The sequence below is a fragment of the Nothobranchius furzeri genome, chromosome 19, assembly GCF_043380555.1.
Source record: "Nothobranchius furzeri strain GRZ-AD chromosome 19, NfurGRZ-RIMD1, whole genome shotgun sequence".
In the NCBI taxonomy this organism is placed as follows: domain Eukaryota; kingdom Metazoa; phylum Chordata; class Actinopteri; order Cyprinodontiformes; family Nothobranchiidae; genus Nothobranchius; species Nothobranchius furzeri.
This window is the reverse complement of record NC_091759.1, coordinates 14,703,444-14,720,322: the sequence shown is the minus strand read 5'-3', so window position 1 is coordinate 14,720,322 and position 16,879 is coordinate 14,703,444. Positions and strand designations below refer to the sequence as shown.

Sequence of the window (16,879 nt, the reverse complement as noted above, 5' to 3'; positions counted from 1 at the left end):
CTGTACTCCTTTTCTATTATATTTCTATTATTATTTATGGTGGCGTGTCCCTGGCTCTACCTGTCCACCCCCCGTGTGGACCGGAGCCTGGTCTTTGTGCGGGGCGGACCACGCCCCGGCCCCGGCGTGCTGCGCTCTGCTCCGGGGTGGGCTAGCTCACTGCTGCTGCAGCTACATCCGGGCGCCCCGTTAGGTTTACAAGCCCTTCGAAGATGGCGACTTCAGGGAGGAGTGCATCATTATCCTCCACCCTAACGGGAGCTAAGAACTCAGTGGAGGGCTCTAACCCAGAGGAGGATGACGGACAGAACCTTTGGTGGGTGGTGAGGTTGTAGAGCCGCTGTTTAGAGACTGGAGAGCGGGGACTCGGACAGGGTCCACTGCTGGGATGAGGATGGTTTGACAGCTAGCCTGCTAAAGATGCTAGCTAGCATCAGCACCAGACTGACTAGCTTGCTTTAGCGTCTCACTGTCCGTCATTGTTTTTAACGAGCATTGTTTGGCTCTGCGGTAACGAGGCTGTTCTATCCGCAGGTCCACCATCCTGAGTGAAGTGTCCACCCATTCCAGATCAAAGCTACCGTCTGGGAAAAATGTCCTGGTCATGGGTGGGTATCAGTCTCTTGTCTATCTCCTGGCTGAGCCAGAACCTGCTGCTGGTGATGCCGATGGCTTGACTTATGTGGTTAGCTAGCTCGGAAATAACTAAAGGTGCTTTCGTGCGTGTTTCTGCGGCCATGGAGACAGCTGTTAAGAGACAGGTGCATTTCACTGCACGGACGCGCTCACGCAGCTCGCCATCGTGAGAGCGACCTGAGCGTGCCCAGCTTGCAAGTCATTCTAGCATCCTGTGATGCTAGCAGCAGCAGCTAGGCAGGGCTGGTAGGGACCAGAAAGAAAACACCTGTATGGCAAGCAGTGTTATCACAACAGCATCTCACTCAAATATTAGAAAAAACAAACAAATGCCTGTTTGTATTTTCACATCAGTTCTTTCTAATAAGTGACCATTTCAGGTATTTTAAAACAGTTCCTGTATTCTGATAGCCTAGTGAACTAGACCAAATTCTTGCTTTGCAAAGTTTGGTCTAGGCATGCTCCACTGGAACCTCCGCAGCTCCTACCAGGACTCTGGCTAGCCAATCACAGCTCTCTAGAGGGATTTCAAACACATAAAGAGCTGTGATTGGTCCATAATGGTGGGCCAATCATAGTGCTCTATCTGCTTAGTGAACAAATCACAGAGCTTTATCCGCTTTGTGAGCCAATCAGGGCACTCTATATGCCTGGTGGGTGGGATGATGCAACAGAGTGAAACATTAGTATGTCACATTCATTGTCCAGTGGAATGCGGAGATCATTTGAAAGACAACGGTAGAACCCGCCCCACAACCGAGAGCCGTCAATGGAGCGTGGCCAGACTAAATAATACATTTATTTAGTCTGGCTTGCCAGGCTATTATTCAGAGTCACCATCACAGACATCACTAACAGAATATATCCGGTTCACATGTTTTTGGCTTCCGGCTCCTAGTTCTCACAGACACATTTTTCCTCATTTTTCTATACTAAGAAAAATTTGCCCAAATTTTACACATTTGCATATTTTTGTCATTAAAAGTGATATTTTGGGCTGCCATTTAAATAACAGTGACATTTCAACAAGTAGTTGTTATTAACAAGTATATTGTGTAAATCTTAAATGTATAATTACTATTTTAAACATCTTAAATGTTTTTATTCTAGTGAGGACAAATGTAGTCGTTGATATCAGAAGCTGAGACACAAATATGGGTGGTAATATATGGAATTGAAGCTAGATATTAGATGGGTTGATTGAGGACAGGAGTAACGGTATTTACATACATCCAGTTTCCCAATTTGTGCATTTCATGACATCTTTCTATTTTTATCCACATTTCTGACGGTTTAATCAACATCCTGACGTGTTGTGAAAAAGGAAACATAAGTTAACATGTAAGGTGCAAATGGAAAAGGCCTGTTTTCCCTGACTGGAGCGTGCTCATGTCTTGTGTTTAGGTGAGGTGGGATCAGGGAAGACCACCTTGGTTGCAAAGCTCCAGGGAATTGAGGAGTACATGAAGGGGCGTGGCCTGGAATACCTCTACTTCAGTGTCCATGACGATGATGTTGATGGTAACCAACAGTTGTTTGTAATTCTAAATAAAAATGGTTAAGTCCATCCGTATTGTTCTTCCTTCAGGTTGATGTTTGGTTTGGGCTTTTTTGTGTACATTTGTGTTTACGTAGACCACACCAGATGCAACGCGTGGGTGTTGGATGGCGACCTTTACCATAAAGGTCTGCAGGGCGTAGCCGTTCCGGTGGACTCGATTGAAAACACTTTGCTGCTGATAGCGGTTGACATGTCGCGGCCGTGGAACGCCCTGGACTCTCTTCAGAAGTGGGCTGCCGTTGCTAGGGAACACATCGACAAACTCAGAGTGGCCCCAGAAAAGCTGCGAGAGATGGAGCGTAAAAGTGAGTCGTGTGGACGTCCGTCAGAGCACCTGGGAGGAAGGAGAGCAGCATCCCTGCAGGAGCATCAGATGTTTAGTCTTTTGTCTTAAGAAGCATGTTCTGAGTGTGATGGCATGTGTGTCTCACTTCAGCGGTTTTCATTCCGTTCTGCGTTGTTTGCAGTTGTAAAACATTTTCAGGAGTACACAGAGCCGGGCAGCGGAGAGGATGGAGCATCACAGAGGAGGAGCGAGGAGGAGGAGGGCGTGCTGCTTCCTCTAGGGGACAACACACTCACACACAACCTGGGGATCCCAGTGGTGGTGGTCTGCACTAAGGTACACACACATACACACACCAGTTACCCATTTAACTGAAAACACACTCCTGATGAGTGTTGCCTGCTTGTCTGTCCTCAGTGCGACGCTATCAGCACCCTGGAGAAGGAGCACGACTACAGAGACGAGCATCTGGACTTCATCCAGTCCCACGTCAGACGCTTCTGTCTGCAGTGTATCCTGAATAAACACCATGACTTTTTAGTGAAGTGCTTTTATTCAAGGTGCTGACCCGACGAGACGTTACAGGTGAAAAGGGCAGGTAGGGTTCAAATCTGTTATTTAAAAACTACAGAATGAGAACAAAGCATTAGCAAATTGGTAATATCCATCTACCCACCTATCTGTCGATTGATCAATCAATATATTTATTGATCTATCAATACATCGGCCTATCTATCTGTCTCGCTGCAGTTCTTAGATCCTCCACCAGATGGCAGAAGAGATGCATGGGATTTTCTCTGGTAGGAGTTTTATAAACTTTAAAATAATTTTTATTTTTGTAAAATCTCTGATTAGTTTGTGAACCTTTGGACCCCTGCATTAATCAGCAGGAGCCGGGGCGGGGGGGGGGGGGGGGGGGGGGGCAGCCAGAGGTGACAGGAGGGTTTTAGAGAAACCAGCTGTTTCCCTCTCTGCCTCGTGTTGGTGGGTTGAAAGGCCGTGACACGTTGCTTTGCTCCAAAACAAGTTCTAAATGTCCTTGACGGCGATGCCAGACGGCGCCTCGTTGCTTTACACGTCGGTGAAGGAGATGAAGAACATGGACATCCTCTACAAATACCTCGTTCACAGACTCTACGGCTTTCCTTTCCACTGCCTGGCTCAGGTGGTGGAGAAGGACGCCGTCTTCATGTAAGCGACGTGTCCACCGCGTCTCCTTGGAAACCGTAGTGTCTGGTGTGTTAACTCTGTTTGTCCAAATCCAGTCCTTCAGGCTGGGACAATGAGAAGAAGATCGCCATCCTTCACGAGAACCTCCAGACGCTAAAGTCAGATGACAGCTACGAGGACGTAATAGTCAAGCCGCCAGTCAGGAAGGTGCAGCTTCTGCAGCGTAGCTTGATCACTAAGTAGTGAATAACCTAACTGTCCTGTTGGTTCTACAAGCAGCATCTGTTGTCTTCCTGTCACTAGATCGTTCATGAGAAGGAGATTCAGGCCGAGGACGACCAGGTGTTTCTGGTGAAGCTGCAGGTCAGACAGCTTCTCAATTCAAATCGAACACGAAACGTCAATTAGGAGCTAATTAAAGTCCTGTCATGCTCTCGTTTGCAGTCGCTGCTTGCCAAACAGCCTGCTGTGGCGGCGGGGCGGCCGGTGGTGAGGGCTTCTTTTCCGTTAAATAACCTGAAAGAAATGTTTATTTCTGTGATCAAATGTGTGAAAGAACCCGTTGCTGTGTGTAGGACACGGCTAGCAGAGCGCCCGCGGGCTCCCCGAGGACGAGCAATCGCTCAGCAGCAGCAAACGTAGCAAACGCCATGCCACAGTCAGGTATCCGCACATCCGCGCCTGAATGATTGTCTGCCGCTGCTCCCAGCTTCCGGTCTGACCACGGCTCCTTTATGCTGCAGGTCAGACGAGTGAGGGCGTGCTGGCCAACTTCTTCAACAGTCTGCTGACAAAGAAAGCAGGACCGGGGGCGCCAGGGACACCGGCTGGTGGGAACAACACTCCAGGAACTGTACGGAAGTCGGGTGAGGACACACACTTTGTTTTCCTAAAGCGTGACACGTGTAATCGTGTCTGACGTCTGAATTTCACGCTTCATTACTTTTGCTCCCATTTGCCATCCATCATCGTTCCTCCCTCACGTGTCCTCCGGGCGAGAGTCAGACTACTGGATCTAGGGACGATATTAGCATCAACTCTGTCAGATGTCTTCTCCTTTCACTGTTAACTTCATTCATAATGTGTGTGTGTGTGTCTGCACTAGTCAGAGGATGCTGGCCGCGGTAAGGTGTGTGAGAGCCAGATACTTCTCATCCTTGATCGCTTCTGTTTGACCTTTTTCCTTCCTTTGATCCCTTCTTTTCTCAGCATCCTAAGAGGTCTCTCTCTGTTTCACTTGTTTACTTCCTGCTGGCTTTATGTATCCATTACATGTTATTTATCACAGATGCATCCAAGCTCAGAATTAACAGTTTGGGGAATGAATAACTTCATTTTGCGCCACATTCTGACTTTGTATTTGTGGCTAAAGTCCAAGTGCATGTGAGGAGTAGTGCCCTGCCGTCCCTTTCCCCCCTAAAATTCATTGTTCTGTTTTATTTGAAGGATTTCTGTTTTGGATTTTTGCACGAATTGCATTTCTTTTTCGATAGCATCTGCAACCGTTCATTTGCCACTAAGACTGGGGAGACGAACCGTAAAGAAATAATCTATAAAAGCAACGCTAGAGTTTTTAATAGGGATGTTCCGATCCGAGTCTTGAGTCGTTTGATTTAGAGTTTCTGCCGATACAGAGTCCCGATCCGATACTTCGGCAAAGCATTCAAATAAGAAGAAAAACAGGAAAACACGTCCAAGTTTTGCTTTTAAATTTTTTATCAATATTTATTTCTGTATTTATGTAATTTCCTTCATTTTTCTGCCAAAAAGCATCACGTATGTTCCTAAATAAGTTATGTACTATTTAGTACATTGATAAAAAAAAAATCATGATAATGTTATAAAGATTTTTAAAAGTAGCAGAGTTGCTTATGTTTCCAATTGTTTACATCCTCATTATGTGGCTTTATTGAGTGATCCGTGTTCCCGTAATGGGGGAGAAACACGCCGCCACGGCCAGCAGGCTATCGTTTATCTGCAGAACACCTGTAGCTATCGGAGCGATCAGCTCAGGTGCTCCAGAATCCACGACATTTTGCTGTCCGTCGGCAATTCCTCTGAATTCAATTCAAGTTTATTTATATAGCGCCAAATCACAACAAGAGTCGTCTCAAGGCACTTCACATAATAAACATTCCAATTCAGGTCAGTTCATTAAGCCAATCAGAAATAATGTTTCCTATATAAGGAACCCAGCTAATTGCATCAAGTCACTGACTAGTGTCAGTGACTATACAGCAATCCTCATACTAAGCAAGCATATAGCGACAGTGGAGAGGAAAACTCCCTTTTAACAGGAAGAAACCTCCAGAGAATCCTGGCTCAGTATAAGCAGCCATCCTCCACGACTCACTGGGGATCGAGAAGACAGAGCAGACACACACGCACGCACACACACACACACACACACACACACACAAAGAAAAGTAATGTGTCTATAGTTATATTGTGATTTCTTAGTAAATATTCTATTTGGTGAAAGATAAACTTTATTGTATTTATCCTAGTGGATCTATAATTAAACGGATAAACTAGTAGTAGCACATCCAACGTCAAGGAAAGTAAATAGTTATTATCAGGAGAGGGAGAATGTTTAAGTAGTTAGCAGCAGTGTGCTAGTCGATGGCCCCCTCCATGAGGCCACCACAGCTCAGCAGAACATCATTGTAGCTTCTTCTGGGGAGAAAAACACTTGGAGAGAAAATAAAGTTAATAGCTGAAGTAGCAGGAAATAATACAGTTAAAGAGCAGATTGTAGAAGAAAGTAGTCGAGTGTGGAAAGTGGTCAGTGTATCCTCCAGCAGTCTAAGCCTATAGCAGCATAACTACAGAGATAACTCTGGATAATCTATCCTATTTAGATGGAGGCATGTTGGAGTCAGGGCAAGGGAGAGCTGTCTTTACTGACTGTACACTCCACCTCCCTCTACTCCCCCACTTGTCCAGATTTAGGCTAACATCAGATTTTAACCATAGGCCCTATCAAATAAAAATGTTTTAAGCCTATTCTTAAAAGTAGACAAGGTGTCTGCCTCACGGACTAAAGCTGGGAGCTAGTTCCACAGGAGAGGAGCCTGATAACTAAAAGATCTGCCTCCCTTCCTAATTTTAGATATTCTGGGAACCACCAGTAGACCTGCATTCTGAGAGCGAAGTGCTCGGTTAGGAACGTATGGAACAATCAGATTACTGATGTATGATGGAGCTTGATTATTAAGAGCTTTATATGTGAGAAGAAAGATCTTAAAATCTATTCTGAATTTAACAGGTAGCCAATGTAGGGAAGCCAAGACAGGAGAAATATGATCTCTCTTTTTAATTCTCATCAGAACTCTAGCTGCAGCATTTTGGACAAGCTGAAGACTTTTAACCACATTCTGTGGACTTCCTGAGAGTAATGGATTACAGTAATCCAGTCTTGATGTAATAAATGCATGAACTAGTTTTTCAGCATCACTCCTGGAAAGGATGCTTCTAATCTTAGCAATATTCAAAAGGTGGAAAAAGGAAATCCTACAAACCTGTTTAACCTGGGATTTGAATGACATGTCCTGGTCAAAGATAACACCAAGGTTCCTTACTTTGTTCTCGGAGATTAATGTAATGCCATTCAGGTCAGGTGATTGGCTAAGCAATTTCCTTTTCTGGATTTCTGTCCAAAGATGAGAGCCTCAGTCTTGTCTTGATTTAAAAGCAAAAAGTTTAGAGTCATCCAATTTTTTATGTCCTCAAGACAAACCTGTAATCTACCCAACCGATTAGGTTCATCAGGGTTAATGGATAAATATAACTGAGTATCGTCAGCATAACAGTGGAAGTTTATCCCATGCTGTCTAATGATTTTACCAATTGGGAGCATATATATAGTAAAAAAGAATTGGTCCAAGCACTGAACCCTGTGGTACTCCACAAGTAACCCTGGAGTATGAAGAAGATTTGTCATGTACATTTACAAAATGAAATCTGTCAGACGGGTAGGATTTAAACCAGCCTAGCGCTGTTCCTTTGATCCCTACAACATATTCAAGTCTTTCTAAAAGAACATTGTGATCAACTGTGTCAAAGGCAGCACTGAGATCTAACAAGACTAGAACAGACACAAGATTCTTACAGTGGGGCAAAAAAGTATTTAGTCAGCCACCGACTGCGCAAGTTCTCCCACTTAAAATGATGACAGAGGTCAGTAATTTACATCATAGGTACACTTCAACTGTGAGAGACAGAATGTGAAAAAATCCATGAATTCACATGGCAGGATTTTTAAAGAATTTATTTGTAAATCAGGGTGGAAAATAAGTATTTGGTCAATAACAAAAATTCAACTCAGTACTTTATAACATAACCTTTGTTGGCAATAACAGATGTCAAACAATTACTATAGGTCTTTACCAGGTTTGCACACACAGTAGCTGGTATTTTGGCCCATTCCTCCATGCAGATCTTCTCGAGAGCAGTGATGTTTTGGGGCTGTCGCCGAGCAACACGGACTTTCAACTCCCTCCACAGATTTTCTATGGGGTTGAGGTCTGGAGACTGGCTAGGCCACTCCAGGACTTTCAAATGCTTCTTACGGAGCCACTCCTTTGTTACCCGGGAGATGTGTTTGGGATCATTGTCGTGTTGGAAGACCCAGCCACGTTTCATCTTCAAAGCTCTCACTGATGGAAGGAGGTTTTGGCTCAGAATCTCACGATACATGGCCCCATTCATTCTGTCCTTAACACGGATCAGTCGTCCTGTCCCCTTAGCAGAAAAACAGCCCCAAAGCATGATGTTCCCACCCCCATGCTTCACAGTAGGTATGGTGTTCTTGGGATGCAACTCCGTATTCTTCTTCCTCCAAACACGACGAGTTGAGTTTATACCAAAAAGTTCTACTTTGGTTTCATCTGACCACATGACATTCTCCCAGTCCTCTGCTGTATCATCATGTGCTCTCTGGCAAACTTCAGACGGGCCTGGACATGCACTGGCTTCAGCAGCGGAACACGTCTGGCCCTGCAGGATTTGATTCCCTGCCGTTGTAGTGTCTTACTGATGGTGACCGTTGTTACTGTGGTCCCAGCTCTCTGCAGGTCATTCACCAGGTCCAAAAGTGTGGTTCTGGGATTCTTGCTCACTGTTCTCATGATCCTTTTGACCCCACGGGATGAGATCTTGCGTGGAGCCCCAGATCGAGGGAGATTATCAGTGGTCTTGTATGTCTTCCATTTTCTGATAATTGCTCCCACGGTTGATTTTTTCACACCAAGCTGCTTGCCTATTGTAGATTCACTCTTCCCAGTCTGGTGCAGGTCTACAATTCTTTTCCTGGTGTCCTTCGAAAGCTCTTTGGTCTTGGCCATAGTGGAGTTTGGAGTCTGACTGTTTGAGGCTGTGGACAGGTGTCTTTTATACAGATAATGAGTTCAAACAGGTGCCATTAATACAGGTAACGGGTGGAGGACAGAAAAGCTTCTTAAAGAAGACGTTACAGGTCTGTGAGAGCCAGAGATTTTCCTTGTTTGAAGTGACCAAATACTTATTTTCCACCCTGATTTACAAATAAATTCTTTAAAAATCCTGCCATGTGAATTCATGGATTTTTTCACATTCTGTCTCTCACAGTTGAAGTCCAATCCAATCCAATTTTATTTATAAAGCGCATTCACAAGGCATTACAACCAAACAAGGCGCTGTACACTAAAAATGTTGGTTAATTAAACAGGCGTTATATAAACATGTCGAACACAGATAAAAGATAAAAAGGAAATACAACAAAATTCCCAAAAATAACAGCTAAAAATCATTAAGATACAGGGTGAAGTAAAAATAGGAAAAAACATTTTACAAAGAACCTCAATAATACGGAAGTCGATAATTGTGGAGTCAGTTTATAAACAGTGCAGATGTCAGTGAGGGTCATAATTATGTTATATAAGCTAGGTTGAAGTAGTGAGTTTTCAGGCGTGATTTAAAAATGCTAGCTGTTGGTGCTAGCCTCACTAGCAGTGGTATTGTGTTCCACAGCTTCGGTGCACAGACAGAGAAAGCCCTTTCTCCACGGCTTTTTAAACGTGCATTGGGAACAGCTAGGAGGAGCTTATCTTCAGACATGAGAGCACGCGGCGGGTTGTAGTAATGGACAAGTTCACACAGATATGGAGGAGCTTGATGGTTCAAGGATTTGTAAGTGAGAAGCATAATTTTGAAGTTTATCCTGAACTGCACGGGCAACCAGTGGAGAGATTTCAGAATTGGAGAAATGTGTTGTCTTCTGTCAGCTCCAGTCAGCAACCTAGCTGCTGAATTCTGGACCAGCTGAAGTCTAGAGAGAGCTGCTTTACTGATGCCATATAAGCAGGAGTTGGAGTAATCCATCCTTGAGGTGATAAAAGTGTGGACCACCGATTTCAGAAGACGTACACTCAGGATGTGCTTTAGTTTTGAGATGCGTCTTAGTTGGTAAAAACATGATTTAACTGTGTTATTGACCTGGGCAGCCATCTTCAGAGCCTGGTCCATTTTTACTCCAAGGTTGGAGATTACAGAGGATACATTAGGTGAGAGATAGTTGAGGTCAGGTTGTTGAGTTGCCGTGATACTGTTAGGACTGAAAACGATTAAGTCAGTTTTGGAGTCATTGAGATGGAGGAAGTTGTCAGCTAGCCATTGCTTGACCTCAAGGATACAATTAGACAGAACTTGCGTTGACTGAGTTGGCTTAAATGAAAAGTAGATTTGACAGTCGTCAGCGTAAAGATGATATGAGACAGCGTGCTTTCTGAAAATGGCTCCTAAGGGCAGTATATAGAGGTTGAACAGTAACGGGCCGAGAATTGAACCTTGTGGGACACCCCAACGTAGAGGCTGTGACTCTGATGAACAGCCATCCAACATGACCCTAGCAGACCTGTTACAAAAGTATGACCTAAACCAATCCAGGGCAGTGCCTGAAATGCCAGCCCAAGTGTGAAGTCTTGTGATCAAAATGTCATGATCGATCGTGTCGAATGCTGCAGATAGATCCAAAAGTACCAGAACCACATGGAAACCTGAATCTAAAGCCAGAAAAATGTCATTAAACACCCGAACGTGAGCAGTTTCAGTGCTGTGCTGTTGTCTAAAACCAGACTGACAGGTGTCCATTACCTGATATTCATTTAGATGGTTCACCAACTGTGCATAGACTATTTTCTCAAGGACCTTAGATAAAAGCGGTAATTTGGAAATTGGTCGTAGATTAGAGTAATCGGTGGGATCGAGGCCAGGTTTTTTCAAGATTGGTTGTAGAACAGCGTGTTTAAAGGCACGAGGAACTTCAGCCAATGTCAAGCTACAATTTATAATGCGTAGCACGTTATTGCTAATTAAAGGAAACACCTCTTTCAGGAGTCGAGGTGGGATAACATCATCTGGGGAGCCAGATGATGTTATCATCTGGCTCCCCAAGTGTACATATGATGTAAATTACTGACCTCTGTCATCATTTTAAGTGGGAGAACTTGCACAATCGGTGGCTGACTAAATACTTTTTTGCCCCACTGTATCTGACGCCATGAGAATATCATTTGTAACTCTCACTAATGCAGTTTCAGTGCTGTGATACTCTCTAAAACCAGACTTAAATTCCTCAAACAGATCATTAGTGTTTAAATGCTCACATACTTGGATGGCCACTACTTTCTCCAGGACTTTGGATAAAAATGGAAGGTTCGATATTGGTCTATAATTCATTGGGTCATCTGGATCCAGAGAAGGCTTCTTAAGTGAAGGTTTGATTACAGCAACTTGATTAGGCAAATTCCTCTGTGTTTATTAACGTATCTTTCACTGATGGCTGGCTTCGTGTTTTTGTTAGAGATGCCACTGTGAACGGGGACTTAACGCAGACCAACGATTTGCTGTGGCGACGCCTGAAGGGAAAACAGCCAAAGAAGAAAGTAGTTTGTTTTGAAGGCTGCTTATCACGCAGCTGTCTTTTCCAGCATGTCGAACGCCCAGTGTGCACACATGACAAGTGGCTACTTGTCACTGTCCAGGTTAAAATACCACCAAAATACAGACATTTAGCTCTCCTGGATTTGGAGAAGGCGTTCGACCGCATCCCTCTCGGGGCCCTGTGGGGGATACTTTGGGAGTATGGGGTAGCAGGCCCTCTGATACAGGCTGTCACCGATTCTGTTCATAACTTTTATGGACAGGATTTCTAGGTGCAGCCAAGGTGTTGAGGGGATCCGTTTTGGTGGCCTAATTGTCAGGTCTCAGCTTTATGCAGATGATTTGGTGCTGTTGGCTTCATTGGAACATGATCTCCAGCTTTCACTGAAGCAGTTTGCAGCCAAGTGTAAAGCACCTGGGATGGGAATCAGCTCCTCTAAATCCAAGACCATGGTCTTGGATAGGAAAAGGGTAGAATGCCTTCTCCGGGTCAGGAATGAGGTCCTGCCCCAAGTGGAGGAGTTTAAATATCTCAGGGTCTTGTTCACGAGCGTGAGATCAACAGGCGATTGGAGCTGCATCTGCAGTGATGCGGGTGTTGTACCGGTCTGTTGTGGTGAAGAGAGAGCTGAGCCAGAAGGTAAAGATCGTGATTTACCTGTTGATCTTACGTTCCTACCCTCACCTATGGTTACGAGCGTTGGGTAGTGACCAAAAGAACGAGATCGTAGATACAAACGGCCAAAATTTGTTTTCTCCGCAAGATTGCTAGGCTCTCCCTTAGAGATAGGGTGAGAAGCGTGGTCATCTGGGAGGGGCCCGGAGTAGACCCGCTGCTCCTCCACATCGAGAGGAGCCAGTTGAGGTGGCACCGGCATCTAGTTAAGATGCCTCCTGTATGCCTCACTGGTGAGGTTTTCCAGGCACGTCCAACTGGGAGGAGACCCAAGGGGAGACCCAGGACACGCTGGAGGGACTACGTTTCTCAGCTGAACACCTCAGTATTCCCCTGGAGGAGCTGGCCCAAGTGGCTGGGGGGAGGGAAATCTGGGCCTCTCGGCTTTGGCTGTTGCCCCCACGACCCAACTCCGGATAAGCGGCTGAAAATGGGAGTGGATGGATAGAGGAGACACGTTAGCCTGCTAGCTAACAGCTGCATGTTGTGTTGTCCGAATTCCCGCCTGTTGTAGATTGTTTGAGATAATGTTGTTTTCTTCCATGAAACAAAGAAAACTGAAGTACAGGAACTTGTTGAGATTAACACTAAGCCATTGTTGTCCTGTTTGAAAATCTCTCTCAGGATGAATTTAAAAAGTCACGTTTGTTTTATAAGGTTAAATACGACCTTTTTCACCCGATTCTTTTTTTTTTGTCACGTGATCGGATCGAAACATGCCTAGTTTTTAACTCTCTAAGCGACTGCTTTCAAACTGGTTTCAGTGGTTCTTGAGGTAGAAACTTGAGCAACTTCACATTGGACGGCTCTGCTGACCAGAAACTGCACTTAACAGTTTTGTGATTTGGATTGGACCACTAGCGGGGAGGTCTCTACCTGCTTCACAGCAGTAGTTATTTATTGTTCTAATAGCTTATATAAAGGCTGGCAGTTAGCTTTTTTAGTTCGCCCACCATCAATGAAAAGCACAAGAAGAGGTTTGCGTTTTGTTGGCATCATGGTGGAGCCTGGAAGTAAAAGTAAGAGAGGAATGTCTCTGGAGACGAAGCAAAGAGCTAAAACCAGAGAGAGCATCGCCTGGCCTACACTGGTTGGTTTTCTAAATGGTTCAATGTTGATGCCAAAGCTGATGTTTCAAACGAGCAGCCATCTTTGTAGTTTTTCTCTGTCACAGCCCTGGTGCTAAGCCTGCCCAACGTCTCAACAACATGAAACCTCCCAACCTACAACTGTTAAGGCCAGTGGTACGCCTGCTGAGGCTAATGGAGCGTGGCTACGGTTGGTCTAGATTTCCAGGCTTTTACCTTCTAATATAGATTCAATAAACAAATAATTAAATTCTTTCTTAAATCAAAGCCGTATGTATAAATAGTGTTGAGATGTAGTTTAGTTGCAGACTTGCAGGTTAACCTGTGAGTATACACATTTTTACTTGACACCTCGAACTGACCTCCAATGTTCCTGGCCTCCTTTACTTTTTTCCTTAATTGGTTATTTTCATTTTCAGAAAGCTAAATAATGATTGGAGGATCCAGCGAGCACATCAGGATGGGGAGTGATTTTTTTAGTATACCAAACCTGATTTAGATTACTTAACAAATTTATATCCTTTATCTGTTCCATCTGTCGTTTAGGAGTAAAATGTATTTTTATACCTTCTGCGGATCTGAGCTTATTGTCGTCTGGCTGCCGCAGCTCCGAGCATCAGCTGCTCCTCCTTTTGCAAATGAGCTGAGACACAATGAGACCGCTGAAAGCTCTGCAGTCTTCTCACATATTCTTATTAAATTGAAAAATGGCCTAATTAACAACCACAAAACTGTACAAGTGTTTGTGCTCATCCATTTTTAATGATGATCAGTGTTTCTCCCAGCTCTTCTGCTTCTGCATCGTGGCTAAAATGTCTTCTGTTTGCTTGCTGCACTGGTGTGCTTGTATGTTTCATGTTTTGGGTTTTTTAGGGTTTGACTGATAGTTTGCATTTTCAGGTTCGAAGCTGGGCCTGAGCGACGTCCAGGCAGAGTTGGACCGCATATCCAGCCGCGAAACGGACGCCGACTTGTCCAACGCCAACGACGCCCACGCCACAGACGGCCAGGAAACATGAAGACCAACTTTCCCCAACCTCATTTCTCCCCTCTCCCCCACCTCAGTCACCCTCCACCTCCCTCCTTCTTCCCATCTTCCTCTCATTGTAAAGATGAGGGGAGGAAACAGAAGGGTGGACTTACAGTTGTCGTATTTTCACTTTCTTCTCAAGGAAAAAACTTGCCATCTCTTCCCCCACTCCTCGCTCCTGCCCTTTCCTTTGTTCTTTGCAGCTGTTACACCAAGGAGAAGAGTCTGTCACTGTTACATGCAAAAGCCTGTGTTCCACTGAGTACGTGGGTACAGGGGGACCAATGGAGGAGGTGAAAGGAAGAGCAGGGTGGACTGAACCAGAACTTGACTTTGAGGTGTCCATCCTTCTACTGCGATGGTACGGTTTGGGTTTCTACCGTAGGAACTCTCGAGGACGCATGTGGGAAGAAATTGCACTTAGATAAGATAGTGTGTGTTTAATGGATGTAAGGAGAGTTGTAGTTGACTGGACGGACAGGTCGGAAACAGAACATTGAAACAAACATGCAAACAGTCTTCTTGTTTTTAGGATGAAGGGAAAAGTAACCAGTATTTGTGTGCGTGTGTGAGAGAGAGAGAGAGAATGAGTCAGGATAATTGGGGAAACATTAGGCAAAATATTTTGGGCAACAAGTGTCAGAAACACAACAAAGCCCATACCCATACACTACAAAAGTGCACACATTCTGTTAATACAACCAGCAGCTACAAAACAACCAAACAAGAAGGAAATAAAACGCTGAGGTTCATCATGGTAACCTGCTCAGTAATTGGCCAAACATGGAGTACAAAGTTGTGCACTGAATAGGTAATTAGACGGTGGGTGGGTGGGTAGCCGAGCTTTACTTGTACAGATGAAAAAAAACACTAGCAATGTATGTAGTTACTGCTGACGGGGTAGGGGTTAGGAAAAAGGGGTGGGGTCAGAAAATGTGAGGGTCACATCCAGAATGTACAGTCATCGTCTCGCTAATTGGTCCTGTTATTTCAGAGCTCCGTGTTGGCGTTTGTATAATCAGATCTGTCAATCAGTCCAATTAAAAGATGTATTTATTTGGATTCAAATTGTCTCTCTTGTGCACTTATTTACGGTAAAACAAATTCACGTGTCTGTTTGAAATTTTGGTTGCAAAAATTAAATCTGCTGTGGTGACAAGATAATCTCTAAACTTCTGTTCATCTCCAAGATCTTGGAAAAGGTTGTGGCTAAACAACTCACAGCTGCTCTTGATGAACATAACGTCTATGATAGCTTCCAGTCAGGTTTTCGTAGAGCTCATTCTACTGAAACAGCTCTTCTTAGGGTCTCTAATGACCTTCTGACCCACAGTGATGCAGGGGACAGTTCTGTTCTGGTCCTGCTGGACCTGACTGCAGCCTTTGACACTGCTGACCATCACCTGCTACTGGAGAGGCTGAGAGACTGGGTAGGCCCATCAGGATCTGCTCTGGAGTGGTTCTCCTCTTGTCTCTCTGAGTGCTCCTTTTCTGTGGCCATCTCCAAGTTTAGGTCCTCCACCACCTCCCTTACCCATGGTGTCCCACAAGGTTCTGTGCTGGGGCCTCTGCTCTTCCTCCCCTTTCTGCTTTCTCTTCAGCACATCCTGAGTTCCTTCAAAGGAATCTCCTACCATCTTTATGCAGATGACATCCAACTGTACATCTCCTTTAAGCCCCATGAGATGTCTAAGCTGCAGCTGTTACACACCTGCTTAGACTCTATCAAAACCTGGATGGTGGGAGCTTTCTTCAGCTGAATGAAGATAAGACTGAGATCCTCATCTGTGCCCCAGACAAGCTGGTTCCCAAAGTCAGAGACTCTCTTGGTCAGCTTGCTTCCCACACCAAACCTTCTGTCAGGAATCTTGGTGTGACCTTTGACCCAGCTCTCACCCTGGATTCTCATGTCAGTTCTCTTGTTCGCTCTTCCTTCTTCCATCTCAGGAACATTGCTAAGCTGAGTCCCGCTCTGAACTTGAGACAGTTCTCCACACCTTCATCTCCTCACGCTTAGACTACTGTTACTCTCTTTTCACGTGTCTGAGCAGAACCTCCCTGAACCGTCTACAGGTGGTTCAGAACGCCTGTGCTCGGCTTCTGACCAAGTCCTCCAAACACACCCACATCACCCCGCTTCTCCTCCAGCTTCACTGGCTGCCAGTCAACTTCAGGGTACATTTCAAGATCCTGGTTCTGGTCTATAGGGCCTTACATGGACAAGCACCATCTTACATTGGTGATCTTCTTAGTCCCTACACCCCCAGCAGGTCCCTGAGGTCCAGTGATCAAAGCCTACTGGTTGTGCAGCACCAGGCTAAAGACCAAAGTTGACAGATCATTTGCTGCTGTGGCCCCCAGACTCTGGACCTCTCTCCCCCTGAGCCTGAGATCAGTGGACTCAGTGGTCTCCTTTAAAAAGCAGCTGAAGACTCACCTGTTCAAGCTGGCTTTTGTGTGACCTTCTTCACCTCTCTCTCTTTATTCTGCTCTCCCCACCTATTCCACCTTC

At 45.0% G+C, this 16,879-nt stretch overlaps 1 protein-coding gene and 1 pseudogene across 1 annotated transcript; one reads left to right on the top strand and one right to left on the bottom strand.

Annotated features, from left to right (window-relative positions):
• The first annotated feature begins 132 nt into the window (after positions 1-132).
• Positions 133-14,578, top strand: dync1li1 (dynein, cytoplasmic 1, light intermediate chain 1). Its single transcript, XM_015973297.3, has 13 exons — positions 133-316; positions 535-608; positions 2,041-2,157; positions 2,272-2,502; positions 2,665-2,819; positions 2,901-2,994; positions 3,539-3,674; positions 3,749-3,860; positions 3,957-4,016; positions 4,098-4,142; positions 4,229-4,316; positions 4,397-4,519; positions 14,238-14,578. Exons 1-13 carry the CDS (start codon positions 213-215, stop codon positions 14,354-14,356), a joined length of 1,458 nt encoding a protein of 485 aa, XP_015828783.1. The 5' UTR covers positions 133-212; the 3' UTR covers positions 14,357-14,578.
• On the bottom strand, positions 5,560-7,745 carry LOC139064314 (uncharacterized; annotated as a pseudogene).
• Positions 14,579-16,879: the final 2,301 nt, after the last annotated feature.

Bases quoted from the DNA above. Each gene is read 5' to 3' on its own strand.
- dync1li1 (XM_015973297.3), top strand. From the start codon at position 213: ATGGCGACTTCAGGGAGGAGTGCATCATTATCCTCCACCCTAACGGGA. The intron at 2,995-3,538 runs GTATCCTGAATA...CGGCGATGCCAG, and splicing joins CAGACGCTTCTGTCTGCAGT to ACGGCGCCTCGTTGCTTTAC. The intron at 3,861-3,956 runs GTGCAGCTTCTG...TCCTGTCACTAG, and splicing joins TCAAGCCGCCAGTCAGGAAG to ATCGTTCATGAGAAGGAGAT.